Source organism: Lepidochelys kempii, chromosome 7, assembly GCF_965140265.1.
Source record: "Lepidochelys kempii isolate rLepKem1 chromosome 7, rLepKem1.hap2, whole genome shotgun sequence".
Classification (NCBI taxonomy): Eukaryota; Metazoa; Chordata; order Testudines; family Cheloniidae; genus Lepidochelys; species Lepidochelys kempii.
The window spans coordinates 24,112,184-24,126,020 of record NC_133262.1 but is presented as its reverse complement, the minus strand read 5'-3'; the positions used below and the strand labels follow the sequence as shown (position 1 = coordinate 24,126,020).

Below are 13,837 nucleotides of genomic sequence, written 5' to 3'. Positions count from 1 at the left end.
CTGCCTGGGCCCAGCATGGGGTGGGTGGGAGGGTGGAGCTGGGGTGTGTTGGAGGGGCCCCATTGGGCCGTACCATGTCTATAAGTGGAGCTCTCACCAGGACCCGCAACCGGCAGGGCCTCTTTGCCTTGTTCGTGGGGAAGGAGGGATATATCCCTGCTGCTTGGCCTGTGCTCGCAGTCCCGGGTGAGGGGTGCAGAGTGCAGCATGCCCATCTGCAGGGGGCAGGGAGGGGGCATCCAGCTTGAGGGCCGAAGGGTTGGCCTGCAGCACTGTTGCTGGAGGGTCCTTACTTCCACTGCATCCGGTGCTGCACCATCCGTTCTCCCGGCTAATGCTGCTGCTTGCCCCACTGGTGGACTCTCGGGGGAGGTCGGAACAGGGGCGCCTCGGGGCAAAGCTGTCACTGCCTGGTTCTCTTTCAGGGAGACAGAGGCCCTCCGGGGCTGGATGGCCGGAACGGGTTGGATGGCAAACCTGGGCAAATGGGCCCCGCGGGGCAAAGGGTAAGTGTGGCCTCGCTGCGGGGTCCCATCCTTCTTGCGTGAGGCTGCCCCTCAGAGGGGCCTAGGAGAGGCTCTGCTCCCTGCAAGGAGAGCCACTAACCGGAGTATTGGTGTATCGCCAGGTCCCACTAACCATGTAACATGCCCCCAGCAGCGTGACCTGCCCCCTGATAGCGTTGCCACGACAGCAGCTTGTGCAGGTGCCCAGGAGACCCCTTGCCCAGGCTCCAGGACCCCCGCTGTAGCTGAAGGAGCTACCTCAATATTGAGGGTTGTGGTAGGAAGGCAGGAGAAGGCATTGCCTAGCAGGGCCATGTGGGGCTCTCTGCATACAGGCTGACAGCTGCCCCAGCCGTACCAGCACACCCTGGAGTAACACCCCCAGGGTGGGAGGGAAGTGCAGTCTCTAGGGTGACCCACCCAATCCTTGGCCTCTCTGCTGAGATGCCAATAACGGCACCAGTTAGTGCCAGCTGTGATGGTGGCTCTGTAGTGCAGGCATCTGTCCTTGAGGACCTAGATGGAGACCATCAGCTCGTTCACTTCAGCCACAGAGCCCATGGAGCCTGAGCTGGATTTGAGTCGGTGCCTAGAGGGAGGGTCTATGTTGCTGAGCCATGTGGTGCTCTGTGCTCATTTGTGTCTGTGCCCCCCGAGTGCCTGCTGCCGGGCTAGCTCAGGGGTGCTGCTGGGTTTCCCTGGGTGGCTGCTGCTCCCTTCCAGTGAGTCTAGGGGCCCTATTAGCAGAGGTGCCTGTGTGGTGGTGACCTCTCCTGCTTTCATGCCGTGAAATGAGCCAGGCCTCTCTGGAGCCCCCCGGCAGTACCCTGACAGGCGTGAGCCCAGCCCCAATGATCATGGCCATGTTCTGTTGTTTTTCTAGGGTGACCCAGGCAAGCAGGGTGATCCTGGCCGAGATGTAAGTATGGAGCTCCTGATTCTGAGGGGTGGTGGGTCACACAAGGCAGGGGGCTTCCCCGCTTTCCCTGGGGCACCCCGAAGTCTCATGCACGAGGCCAGTATCTGAATAACACTGCAGCAATGGGCCCAGGAGTCACCAGAGCAAAGCACTGGTTCAGCTAGCTCTGTGCCCCACCTCCCTGTCACAGGGGTCCATCCATTCCAGTATCCTTCCTCTGACCAGCAACTGATGCTTTACCCTGTGGGCCCAAGGCCTGGAGCTGTGTGTTGAAATCCTGAGCATGGTGGAGCTGTCCCGGGGGCCATCTGACCCTGCAGAGTCCCTGGCCCGAGAGCACTGCTTACCCCTACAATCACCAGTCCTCCTCTCCCCTTGTTGCTGAGCTGCTGCCCCTCGTGTCTGCCTGTGACCCAGCTGGGATCTGCATCTCACCTGATCTTTTATTGTTGCAGGGGCTGCCAGGCCTACGAGGGGAGCAAGGTGCCCCAGGAGCCATCGGCCCCCCGGGACCACCAGGCTTGGCTGTAAGTAGTTTGGTTGACTGTTGTGGGCCATCCCTGCTGGCTGTTCCCTGCATCTCCTCTGGTGTTGCCCTGCACTGGCAGGGCCCCAGATAACCCACCACCTGCCTTGCCTCCCTACCAGGGGCTTCCTTATGAGGTCACTCCTGCTCTCCAGCAGCCTCTCATCCATGGTCTCCACTCACCCTTATGCACCTGACCTGAGGGGTTTGACCCTGCCCCACACCATGTCCCAGATGCTGTGGGAGGCCTGTTCCCAGGACTCATGCTGCCCCATTGGCCCATCATTTTGCCCTGAGCAGCCTGACCCAAGTCTGATGTGAGGCCTGCTTGCCCAGAACTTTCTGATCTCTCAGGAGGGTTTAGGGCAGCCTTAGCTCCTGGCAGCCCTTAGCTCCCAGCGGCCCCGTTTGGCTGGTTGCTCTGCCAGCTCAGCCCATGCTATTCGCCTGGGTCTGGCTCTCTCCAGTCGGCTGCCATGCCCCAGCTAATCACTCTCTGGGCAGGGTCACAGCGAAGGCAGGTATCCTGACCCAGCCTCCCCTAGGAGCTGCTGCCCTGTGGTATGACAGCATTGGACTCCAGCCACACTGCGGGTCAGGGTGAGCCCAGAGGGGGCCTGCAGAGGAGCCTGCTGCCGTCTCAGGCACGGGGAAGGCCCCTCACTCTCCTAACAGCCTGTGCTTCCTTCCAGGGCAAACCCGGAGACGACGGCAAACCCGGCCTGAATGGGAAGAACGTGAGTAAAGGAGCCAGCCTCTGCTGGAGAAGGGCAGCTCCTGGCTGTGGTGGGCAGGGTCTCTAGGCCTGACATGCAAGGACCCGCCCAGGCGAGAGGGAGCTGTGCTGGCAATGGTGTGGGGACCGAGGAAGAGACTGCTGCCTGTAAAGCTATAGCGTCCTTGAGACTGTACTGAACGCAGGCAGAGGGCTCCTTATCAGACGCTGGTGCCGCTGCGCCCCCCGCCCCCGACAGACCAAATATTGGCAACCCCTGTAACAGATCCTCAGCTTGCCAGGATCTTCCACTGATGGGTTGTCAAAGGGGCATAACAAAGGGCTTCCCAAGCCCAGAGTGTGGGTTCTCCCCAACCCTCCTATGTGGGGCACCCAGTGTGCAATGGGTAACCACCAGGGCCAGAGTCTGCCATCTCCCTGCTGCCCACCATTCCTCAGCTCCACTAGCCCTGAGGGAGCCTGGCTCATCTGAGGACTGTGTGGCAGATGTCAGGAGGGCTGGGGGATCCAAGGGGATGTATTGTGCTCCCCAGTGGGGAGGTGACAGTCTGATCTGGGCTCTCTCCCCACACCTGCCCAAGGCCCAGCCCCCTAGTGTGCAGGGCCTGTGTGGAACAGGGCTTTGACTAATGGTTTCTATCCTCCTAGGGAGAAGATGGGACTCCAGGAGAAGATGGGAGGAAGGTAATGAGCTCAAGTGCCCCTCTCCCCTGGACTAGCCAGCCCCCTTTTCTAGGCAGGCCTGCGAGCGGCCTAGCAGGTGGGGTTCCCCTGGGTAACCGACTCTCCTGCTGCTCCATTGTCACTGCCAGGCACCTCTCACCATGCATTTCCTCCTGGTGCCAACATGCAGCTCTGGGCTGCTCCAGCTTTGCTTACCCAGCAGGAGGGGTGGGTGAGGTCAGGCCTGATGTTACTTCCTCCCCACTAAGTAGCAGTCTCAGACCTTGCTGGCTACAGGAGAGGGGCCATTGGGAAGACAGACCCAGGCTCTGGGCGAGGGTTCCTGCCTCAGTGGGGGCAGGGCAGGCGGACGCAGTGGCTGGGCCCTACCTGAGTCCCTTTGACTGTCTCATTTGGAAATGGAATGAGGCTGTAATGTAGCCATTTTCTCTTGGCTTTTCCTGATTAGGGGGACAAAGGAGAAGCTGGAGCCCCTGGCAGAGACGTAAGTACCTATGATTTTCCCTCGGCTCCTTTCCTCCACCTGCCCTGGATTTACCTCAGTCACAAATTGCCCCCCAGCCTAGGGGCTTGGTGCAGGGTCTGTCTGTGTTTGGTGGCTCCACATGTGACTCTTCCATGTGCTGCCTACACAGTCAGTTAGGCCCTTCTCTCTGCTCCGATAATCCATCACACTGGGGGCTGCACCGTCTGGATGATGCCAGTGGCAGAGACCCCATCTAGCAAACCTGGGGGCAACTCTGATGGGTCTCCCCAGCTTGCTGCCCATAGGCAGGCAGGGGTGGTCGGTAGTGATCCAGTGCATCAGGACCTTTACCCACCGGCAGGGGAGGGGAGTGCAGGCGGTGTCCTCAGGCCTCCCCCCACCACACACTGTATGAAGGGAGCTGCGCCTTCTGGCCTATGCTCCCCGGCTTATAGAGGCTTGGGTTTAGATGGCAGGCTCTGCTGAGCTGGAAAGGGCAGAGGGGGCTCCAGCTCTGGCTAATGAGATACTGATGGGTGGGAGTGGATCAGGGTGGGACTGGGGCCTCAGTGACTCCATTGCTTACAGGCCCTAGCTGTTTCTTGGGCACCTTTTTTGGCACCTCCATTAAAGCGTCGCTAAAAGAGGCTGGCCTGCTCCCAGTTGGTGCCCCCACCCACAGCAAGTGGTGCTAGTGCCAAGGGGAGGTACATGCCTTCTGCTGGCACCCCAGGTTGCTGGCACTCTTTGACAGTGACGGGCCTTTCAGCAGGCGTCTGGCTGCAGTACCTCTCTGTAGCCCTCCCAGCTGGGAGGGGGTGAGGGTAAGGAGGAATGTGGGGTGATGGCCAGGGGGAACAGCACCAGATGGTGATGCGTCTGTTCTTCTTTGGCAGGGTCAAGAAGGCCCCAAGGGCGAGCGAGGAGACCGTGGGGCACCAGGCCCCTTGGGACCCCCTGGTGTCCCCGGTGTACCTGGGCAGGTTGGACCCCCAGGCCAGGTGTGTAACCTCCAGAATAATACTCCTAATACCAGCTGCTTGGCATGGCTTGCTGTGCCCATGGTCATTTGGGAATGGAGCCCCATAGCCTGCATGGGAACTGGGGGTGGGGAGAGCACTAGCTGGGGGAGTGGAGAGACAGAGGAGAGAAGAGAAGACTGGCCCAAAATCACACTGAGCTCAGAGCCTAGGACTCCTGTCTCCCAGACCCTGCTCTAGCCACTAGATGATATGCCCATGGCTGAGCTTGGAGTACAGACCTGGCCAAGTCCAGAGATGCCAGGGTCTGGACAGCAGAGTAATGGCTCATTGTGCCATGGCATGGATACCCTGGATCCCTCTCTGATTCCTTGGGGAAATCCTGTTCCTCTCCAGCTGCAGCTACAAGCTCCTTCCAGCCATGCAGGACCACTTGGGATTGGACTGCTGACCTGCCTCAGGGGGCAGACCCCGGGGCAGGGAAAGTACCCCAGCTTGAGTGGGCTCCTCCTCCCAGTCTCAGTGCTCACAGACACCCCAAGCTGCGTGGCCTCCTCTCCCCAGCCCTGGGAGTGCCTGCGGACCCCACCCATTGGTAGTGAAGCTGCTCTCCCGCTACTTGCAGGTCCACGGTCTGCTCACATTTCTTCTATTCCTTCCAGGGTGCTCCAGGCCTCGCCGGGGTGGCTGGACAAAAGGTGAGTGTTTTCCCAGCCCCCATCAGGCCACTGGAAAATGAACAGAGCAGAACAGCCTCTCCTGGCAGACCCCACTTGGAGAGGGGCTGGCTTGCTATGCCAGAGCACAGACTTCTGGGCCCTCAAGGGTTAATCCTGTGAGCTCCCTGAGCCCCTTTCCCACTGTGTCCAGCTGGTGGGTGTGGCTTTGTGTCCTCCTGTGAGCTGTCTTCTTTGGAGGAGCTGGGGGCTAGGAGGGACTAAGGTGCTTCCTGGGGGGCCTGCGTGGAGAGCAGTGGGGCCCAGGTGTGAATGGTAAGGGAGCTCTGCCCACATTCTCTGGGGTGCCATAGGCTTTGCAATAGGCCAGTGGGGGTTCCCAGCATGTCTGGCCCAGACTTGGTTCCAGGTGGAAGTTCTCTGAGGCTGCAGAGCCCATGTGCTGGGCTAGCTGGGGATGGAGCACTGGTTCGTGTGTTCACCCACCTGTCTGGGGAGGGAACTTGGGTATCTGCCCTTCCTCCAGCACCTTGGCACTGTTCCTCCCCAGGGCCCTCCCCGAGCTGTATCACTTCAGCCTAGGCCTAAGTGGGGGCTCTTCCAGAGGAGGCGGGGCTGAACTCTTCCTCTGGGGTTTTACTCTCCCATCGCAGGGCTGGAGGGGATCCTGACTCCTCTTGTTCTGTTTCAGGGCGACCGAGGAGAGGCTGGATCCAAAGGAGAACAGGTGAATACCCAGCACTGCCTGGGGTGATCCACCAGCGCTGAGTCCTCCCCTCCCCACAGTGCAATGTCCTTTGGGGTGTGTGCGGGGGAACCCAGAGCTTGGTCAGCCCCTCTGTATCCCCTCTGAATGCAGCTCTGGGACTCTGGAGCAGCTCCATCAGCTGAGATAAATAGACCCTTGCCAGTCACTGCCACTTGGGAGCAGGAAGAACAGGGTGATTATAGGCCTGTTGAGTCCACCCCTGCAGCAGAACACTGCCCTGCAGTGTTCATTCTCATTGCCAAGGGAGCCTTCTCCTAGCCCCGGTGACTGTGAAGAAATGCTTGGGAGTGTGACCCGAGCATAGCCGATGCAGCAATGCCAGCCTGAAAGAACTCTGCCCCACTCATCTCGATCCTGTGTTTAACTCTGGAACTTAATGAGGTCAATTTAATAGCAACATAGTATCTCTTTCCCTGCTGATCATTTTAGCAGCAAAATCTGTCTGAAGCTCTTGCTATTTCACAATTCCAAACCACCTCCTACGGTGCTAACCGCCTCAGCTGTCCCAATCTCCATCTTCCCCGACGGCTTTGCTTAGGTGGTTCTGCGTTAATACAAATGCCTGCAGCCCAGTGAAAATGGGGGCAGTGTAAAATGGACTTTGATATCCAAATAGCTAACCCAACGTGCTGTGGGCTCCCACGTGTCCCTGGGGTAGAAGTCACTACTGCGTCTTCCCTCTAGCTGATGGGCTAATCCAGTCCCCTGGGTAGTTCAGGCAAGCACTCACTTTCTGAGTGTGACACTGCTGGAGAATTAGCAGACTCTGGTTGCAGCAGGTATGAAGGGTATGCAAGGTATGAAGAGTTAATGCAAGTGATTGCGTATTTTACGAAGGCAGTTGATCGGGGCCTGTGTAAGACCTGCAGTACCAGGGAGAGTGCAGTAGTGACCTGTGAACGGTGTCATCGCACTAACTGATGGGTGAGATCTCAGGCCTGTCCTCCCGGATGGGGAGGATTCTCTCTCCCCCGCATTCACTAGGTCAGCCCCCCAACTCCTGCTGCTTCCTTCCCTGGGGTTTCTATGTGACGTGGCCAGGTGGTCAGTGAGCAGAACTGTTCTAATCTGGTGTCATTCTGCTTCTTCTCATGGTGACTAGGGCAGACCCGGGGATCCTGGACAGCGTGGTGAGCCTGGGACGGTCTCGGTAAGTCACTGTGTGGGGCCAGTCCCTTCCATCTCAGAGTGGGGAAGCTACTTACACCCGCAAAATAACCTGGGCATCTGCTGGTGCAACCAGTTCAGCCCTGGCAGATGTGGGGAGGGTTAAGGCCCTGGAGTCTCACAGCTGGCAGTGTTGGGGGTTGGGGTTATGCCTCAGCAACCCTGTCTGGGGGCTGCCCCTCTTTTTGTTCTCATTGTCTTTCCCTTGCTGTTCGTAGAACGTTGAACGTGCTCTGGAAGCCTATGGGATTAAGGTAGGAAGCAAAGCAACAGCCAGCTCTGCTCACAGGGCATCTGTAAAGGGGAAGGGGAAACACGGGACTTGGGGTGGGGACACTGTCCCTGGCCATTAAGAAACCAGCAGGAGGGAGGCCTGAGCCTGGTCAGGGTGGGTGAGGAACAAGGGGAGACTGAGATATAGGGGGATGCCAGAGCCCTGGCCAATAGGCTCATGGGTGGAGGAGACCAGGGCCTGGTGAGTGCACAACCGAGAGAGAAGCCAGAGCCATCGAGCATGTGCTGTGGGGAAGGTTGGGATACTGGCTGATGCAGCTGGGGAGGGGAGAGGGAGTGAAAGCCTAGGGTCCCCAGCCACTGGGCCATGGGGTAGTGGTGGGGAAGGCCAGGGGCTCTGGCCGGCATCTGCCTGGTATCCCAGCAGTTCTGCTGGTGGCAGGCTTTTGGCAGTGGTAGGCCATGGCTGCAGGGTGTTATGATGGTATCGTTCCCATGTGTGCCAGGGGGAGAAGTTATCCGAGTGTGAAGGTCAGACCTACCATTCTCTGTCCCTGGCACTGATCTTCCCCCAACAAATCATGGGATCCCAGCATGTTTGTCTGTATTCATTGGGGACCCTGTTCTTGTGCAGTGGTGGGATCGAGAAGCACTTGCTCAGGGCTGTATGGACTGTCCCGGTTGTCCCTCTGTCAGGGGGCGCAGAGCCTGGATAGATTATCCCTCCCCCAACCCACGGTCTGGGACTTCCCTCCGTTGCCCTCTGTTGTGATTACCGCGCTCTGTCTCTCTCAGATTGCCTCGCTCAGAGAGATCACTGGAGCCTATGACGGGAGCACCGATCCATTCCTGCCCTACCCTGACCGCCGGAGAGGCCAAAAAGGCGACAGGGGAGACTCAGGGGAGAGGGGACCTCCAGGCAAAGAGGTAAGGTGGAGCCACCAACAGAGGGTTGGGGCAGGTACGGAGGGTAGGTGGTGAGTTCCTCTGGAGCCTCTCTGCTGCCCCTTGTGGGCGAGGGATCCTTCAGCCAGCACCCAGAGAAATAAAACACTGCCCTTCTTAGGGGTTGCTCTATACCTGGTCCCAATGGGCCCCACTTCAGGCCTGGGTTAAATCAAGCCTCTCTGAGTCCCTCGGTGGACAGGGCCAAGCAAACAGCTCCTCAGGTTCCTTCTTTCCTCGGGAGAGGAGACATGTTGAGTCCCTAGCCCCTTCTCCTCAGGACTCTCACACACATGGCTTTGGAGTCCCCTGTCTCCTGGGGAAGATTGGGGGGAGGGGGGTGGGAAATCCCGATGGCTCCCTGGTTCTCTCTGCCTCAGAGCTCAGAGATACAATGAATCTCAGCAACATCTCCTCTGGGGAGCTGCCTTCCTCACTGGGGCTTTCCAGTTCCAGCCACTTCATAGATCTGCTTCATGCTGCTTCTGGGCCCTGCTGGTTAACCCTTGTCTCCCCATGCACAGTCCTGCCATCACACTCCATTAGAAAGTGCAACCCTAGCCTGTTGGTGCTGCCCAAGACTGAGCGAGACTTTCCTGCCTCCTGTGCCCAGTGCTCCACTGGCAGCCAGCCCGGACTTAGCCTCTTGCTGGCTAGAGACTGAACTCCCCGCTGGCCCCAAAGGGCTCCCTCCAAGCCAGGGCTGAAACCCATTGACGGGGCAACACATGAAGGAAGCCTGTCTATCCACTAGCAGCACTCCATCTCCAATGCTGTCCATCCATTCTCAGACCATGAGCTTCCCCATCATTTCATCTCACCTGCTGGCGCCAGTCCTCGGACTAGCTGAGTTGTGGTGTGTTTCTTTCAGGGTGTGATGGGCTTTCCTGGAGAGAGAGGGCCCAAGGGCGACAAAGGAGACCAAGGCCCTGCTGGCCCTCAAGGCCCCATGGGACGTGCCATCGGAGAGCGAGGTCCAGAGGGGCCACCTGGCCAGGCAGGGGAGCCTGGCAAGCCTGGAATCCCAGGGGTGCCGGGCCGGGCCGGGGAGCTTGGAGAGGCTGGCAGGCCTGGCGAGAAGGTGAGTGAGACGTGGGAAAGAGGGAACAAGGATTGGAAGGTCAGTGGTGGCCAGTTATGCAGCTGGCCCAGTGCGTGAAGCTGCTAGGGGATGGAACAGGGATGGAGGGGGCTTCCCTCCCTACCCCTCTCCCCTGAAACCCAAGGATGTGGCGACACCTGCCTGCCATGGCTGTTCTCTCAGGCTCAACTGGTGCCTCTGTGGGTGGGAGCAGCCCAGGGATTTAGGAGCCTTTTTGAGGAGGTTGTGCAGGGGGAAAGGATCCTTTTGAGAGGACTCTGCTGCACAGTGACCAGACTATTGGTTTCCAGGCGAGGACCTCAGCTGCTTGAGGGCCCCTAGTCCTGTCTCAGGCTCCCGGTGAGACTGCTCTGAAAGCTGTCAGCTGGGGCCCTCCTGTGGCATTTACTGACCCTTGCTGGGGAGGGGAGGAGGGAGCAGAACCGAACTCCTGAGACAGCACTGCTGACCTGGCCCCACCTTTGCTTTGCAGGGCGATCGGGGCGAGAAGGGCGATCGGGGAGAGCCGGTGAGTGAGGCCTGGACCCACCAGGCACGCAGCCTGCTGCACCTTTCCATATCATGCACTCTCCACAGCTGGAAAACATGCCACGATCTGTATCTCTGTGGGATCAGAGGCAGCTATTACTGCCCGTGCCTGCACGTGCATGCAAGATTGCCAGTAGGGGAAACTGACCCTCTGACTTAGGGGGCTCAGGATTATTCCATTGGGGTACAGAGGCCATCGGTTGCATGTAGCCTGTGGCCATGGGGCTAGATTCCAAAGACATGGGGCAGGGGTGCTGTCTTCTGTACCCCCCCACGCATATTACTGATGATTCAAAGTCCAGTGGCTCCTCGTGTAGCCCCACCCTAAATCCAGCAGGAATCCGCAGGGCACACAGAGAAGCCCCCAGCTGGCTGGCACGTGCACCAGCAGGGAAGGTGTTTGACAGTGCTGCAGTACCATCGTCCACACGTGTTGTGCTTTGGGCTAGCAGGTGGCGCCTGGGAGGGCTGGGATCAGAGACAGTGCCCACGGCCCTGAAGGGAGGAGGCCCCAGCACTGACTGTGGGGCACAGAATGGAAGGTCCCTGTGATCTTGGGCCCAAACTAGGGTGGGGAGAACGGGCCAAGAGGTGCATAAAGGACAGTCCTTCACCTCCTCCCAACCCTTCCCCCTTGGGGTGTTGCTGCAGGGTCAGTGTACAGGGGCTGCCTTCTCTTGGAACTGTGGGCGAGGGGCTGTCTCCCCCCGGGGATGGCTTCCGCTCTGCCCTCTGGGGGATCATCTGGGACTTTGATCCATGTCCTGTTTGTCTTGTCTCAGGGCAGAGATGGTGTGCAGGGTCCTCCAGGGCCCCCAGGACCCAAGGTGAGTAAGTCCCCACCTGGCAGTGTCGTCCAGGTCTGCCCACTGGAACCAGAGGGGTTTGGGTGCGTGGAGGTTGTGGCACATGACCCTCTTGACTTGTTTGGCTCTGGGCCATCTGCAAAGGACCTGACTCCCCTGCTCCTTGGGCTGACCGGGACGGGAGAGCTGTGAAGGCCATGTGCTGAGCTGTTGGGAAAGGGAGTGCCCCATGCTGCCCCACAGCCTCCTGCCCCTGGGAGATGCTTGGGTCTAGACAGCCTTGTCCATCGCTCTTTGGCCAGAACTGAGACAGAGCCACTGTGACACAGGGCAGCTCCTATGCAACCCCCACCCTCCCCAGGCCTTGGGCCTTTGAGTCCCTACTGTCCCGTGTTATCATGGGGTCCTGCTCTTCAGGCAGCTCAGACACAGGTGTCGGGAAGCCACTGCAGGCAGCAACCAGGTGACTAACATCACTCTGTTTAGCAGGGGCCTCGCCATTGCGCAGCCCCAGTTGAACTAGGAGACAGCAGCTGGGGCAAATTGCCCCAGGACCTGTCCTTTTAGCTAGCAGGTGCCATGGGAAGACCCCTGAGACCTGGCAGGATTGGTCTCCCTCAGACCCATCTAACAGGATCAGCACATCTCTGCATGGGTTCTAGAGGAGGCCACCAGTGACAGTCAGCTCTGAACTCTGGATGTGGCCCCGAAAGGGACGTTCCAGACCCAGTGGGTCTAAGGGGCACCCAGGTCTATTAATCTAGTACAGAACATAGAGGAGGTACGAGCCCTGCTGCTTCACAGCATCAGCCAGCCACTCCATGCCCAGGGCTGGAAGAGGCTGGGTAGGTTCTTCCAGAGCTGCCCATTATGGGGTTTCTTGTACCTTCCTCTGAAGCAGCTGGGTCTGGCCATTGGCCCGTGGACAAGAAGGACCCATCAGTCCGATCTGGTTTGGCAGTTCCTGTGGCTCCAGGGGACAAACAGGAATCTTACCCAGGGCATGTGGGGAGAGGGGTTGGCAGGTGCCCTGTAAGAAACCAGGTTCCCATGGAGGGTTCCCAGTGCTGTTGGCAGCAGAGTTGCTGGCCCTGGGCTGCTGCCTCTCACTGTGCTCTTGTGTCTCCAGGCAGATGTGGTGGAAGGGAGCCTCTCTGGTCTTCCGGGAGAGCGTGGACCCACAGGACCCAAGGGAGCCAAGGTTAGTGCCAAGGAGGAGAGAGGAGCCCTGTCTGTACCCATGTCTCAGTCAGAGTTTAAGGCCCAAAGGAACCACGAGACCCTCTGTCTGTCACCATCACCAACTTCACCCAGCACCGCACAGTACCCCTGTCTCCCCAGATCTCCCAGGGTGCTGCAGGACATGGAGCTGGTAACTCTTCCCTCTCCCTGAATTTGGCCCAGTGCCCCAGCATGGTGCTAAGAGGTGCTGCGTTGCTGCGTTTCCGGTGGGATGTTCGAGGTCCTTTGTGGTCGTCAGAGAGCTAATGGCACTTACCGCACAAGCGTGGGTTTAACCGTTGTGTCCTGGCCAGACTCCTGTGTGGAGCAGGGCGTGCCTAGATTCCTCCTGTACTTCCAGTTGGCTAAGAGATTCTCCTTCATAGACTCTTGTGAATGTGCTGTGTGATATTCAGCAGCCCCCCTGGCCCAGAGGTGGCTGCATTTCAGTGGTGGGTGAAATGATCCCTGTTTATAATGTTATAGGGATCACCCCATAAGCTCCTTATTTCCCAAACCAGGGTCTCCCTTCAGCCCAGTTTGGAAACGGACACTGTGGTACGGTGAGCTCAGCCCACCCTGGTGACATCATTGGTGCCACAACCATCAATGTACTTTCAAGGGAACAAAGCAGCAAATGGGACAAAATGTGAAATGGGACAAAATGTGAATGAAACACGAAGTGGGAACAATGGTGGGGCTTGGAGCAGAGGCAGCAATGCTGTGTACTTCTGGATTGGGGAAGGAGGTGGCAGCTGCCACTCAGGAGAGATGTAGGGAGAGAGTGGTCTGGAGCCAAGGCTCCAGGGTTCTATTCCCTGCTCTGTGAGGGCGTGTGTCCAACGGTTAGAGCCGGGTGACTGACTGTCTGTGGTTTGAGCCAGGGCTTTCTGATACTAACTTCTCTCCTGTGCAGGGAGAGCCCGCTGTGGATGGCGAGAGAGGACCCAAAGGAGATAAGGTCTGAGTATAGTAAGTCTTCTGGCACCTGCACTTCACCAGCTTCCTCTCTGACTCTGTCTCGCTCACATCGGGGGATCTCCTCTGCCTGGGGCACTTGACTCTGTCTTTGATCCCTCAGCTTCTCTCTCGCTATCCTTTTGTCTGGCTGCACCACTGCTCAGCAGGCCCAGGTCTCTGGAGCTGGCCCTTCTGTGTTGGAATCCAGGCTCCAGTGCCCTGCCAAGGCATTACTGGTGGCTCATCATCCCATTGGAATGGTTCTTTCCTGGCAATGGCAGCTCCTCAGGCTAAGTCTGAGTGGTCCATGGAGAGAGAACTTGCATCTCCCGAGGGGGGCCCTCCAGGGCAAGTGTAAAGCATGTCAGCAGGTGATGGTGTGCGGGGGAAGCTGGCCTGGCCACTGCCTGTTCAGCATATAAACAGTGGACTTCAGCCCCAGGGCTGTCAAGCCAGCAGCTTCCACACACAATCATGCTGGATTTATTCTTTCAAAAAGAAGGAAAAGTCCACATTATCCTGTAGGCCCTACATATAAACAAAGGAGCATGAGCGCTTCTGTTACCCTGCGCTTTACTATGGCATGAGCCCCACTCCCTATGCAGCCATAG

The 13,837-nt window shown here is 58.5% G+C and overlaps 1 protein-coding gene across 9 annotated transcripts in view; it reads left to right on the top strand.

Moving 5' to 3' along the window:
• The window catches only part of COL7A1 (collagen type VII alpha 1 chain), a 133,504-nt gene that overhangs the window by 71,887 nt on the left and 47,780 nt on the right, over positions 1-13,837 (top strand). For all 9 annotated transcript variants that reach the window (XR_012159789.1, XR_012159788.1, XM_073351408.1 and 6 more), the window contains 17 exons: positions 426-506; positions 1,390-1,425; positions 1,881-1,952; positions 2,644-2,688; positions 3,336-3,371; positions 3,820-3,855; positions 4,734-4,838; positions 5,480-5,515; positions 6,186-6,221; positions 7,366-7,413; positions 7,649-7,684; positions 8,460-8,591; positions 9,481-9,690; positions 10,184-10,219; positions 11,022-11,066; positions 12,175-12,246; positions 13,183-13,227. Coding sequence is in view for 7 of the 9 variants with exons in the window: in XM_073351408.1 (XP_073207509.1) it covers positions 426-506; positions 1,390-1,425; positions 1,881-1,952; positions 2,644-2,688; positions 3,336-3,371; positions 3,820-3,855; positions 4,734-4,838; positions 5,480-5,515; positions 6,186-6,221; positions 7,366-7,413; positions 7,649-7,684; positions 8,460-8,591; positions 9,481-9,690; positions 10,184-10,219; positions 11,022-11,066; positions 12,175-12,246; positions 13,183-13,227 (1,107 nt within the window). In the remaining 2 variants the exon portion in view is untranslated. The remainder of the gene's footprint in view (positions 1-425; positions 507-1,389; positions 1,426-1,880; positions 1,953-2,643; positions 2,689-3,335; positions 3,372-3,819; positions 3,856-4,733; positions 4,839-5,479; positions 5,516-6,185; positions 6,222-7,365; positions 7,414-7,648; positions 7,685-8,459; positions 8,592-9,480; positions 9,691-10,183; positions 10,220-11,021; positions 11,067-12,174; positions 12,247-13,182; positions 13,228-13,837) is intronic.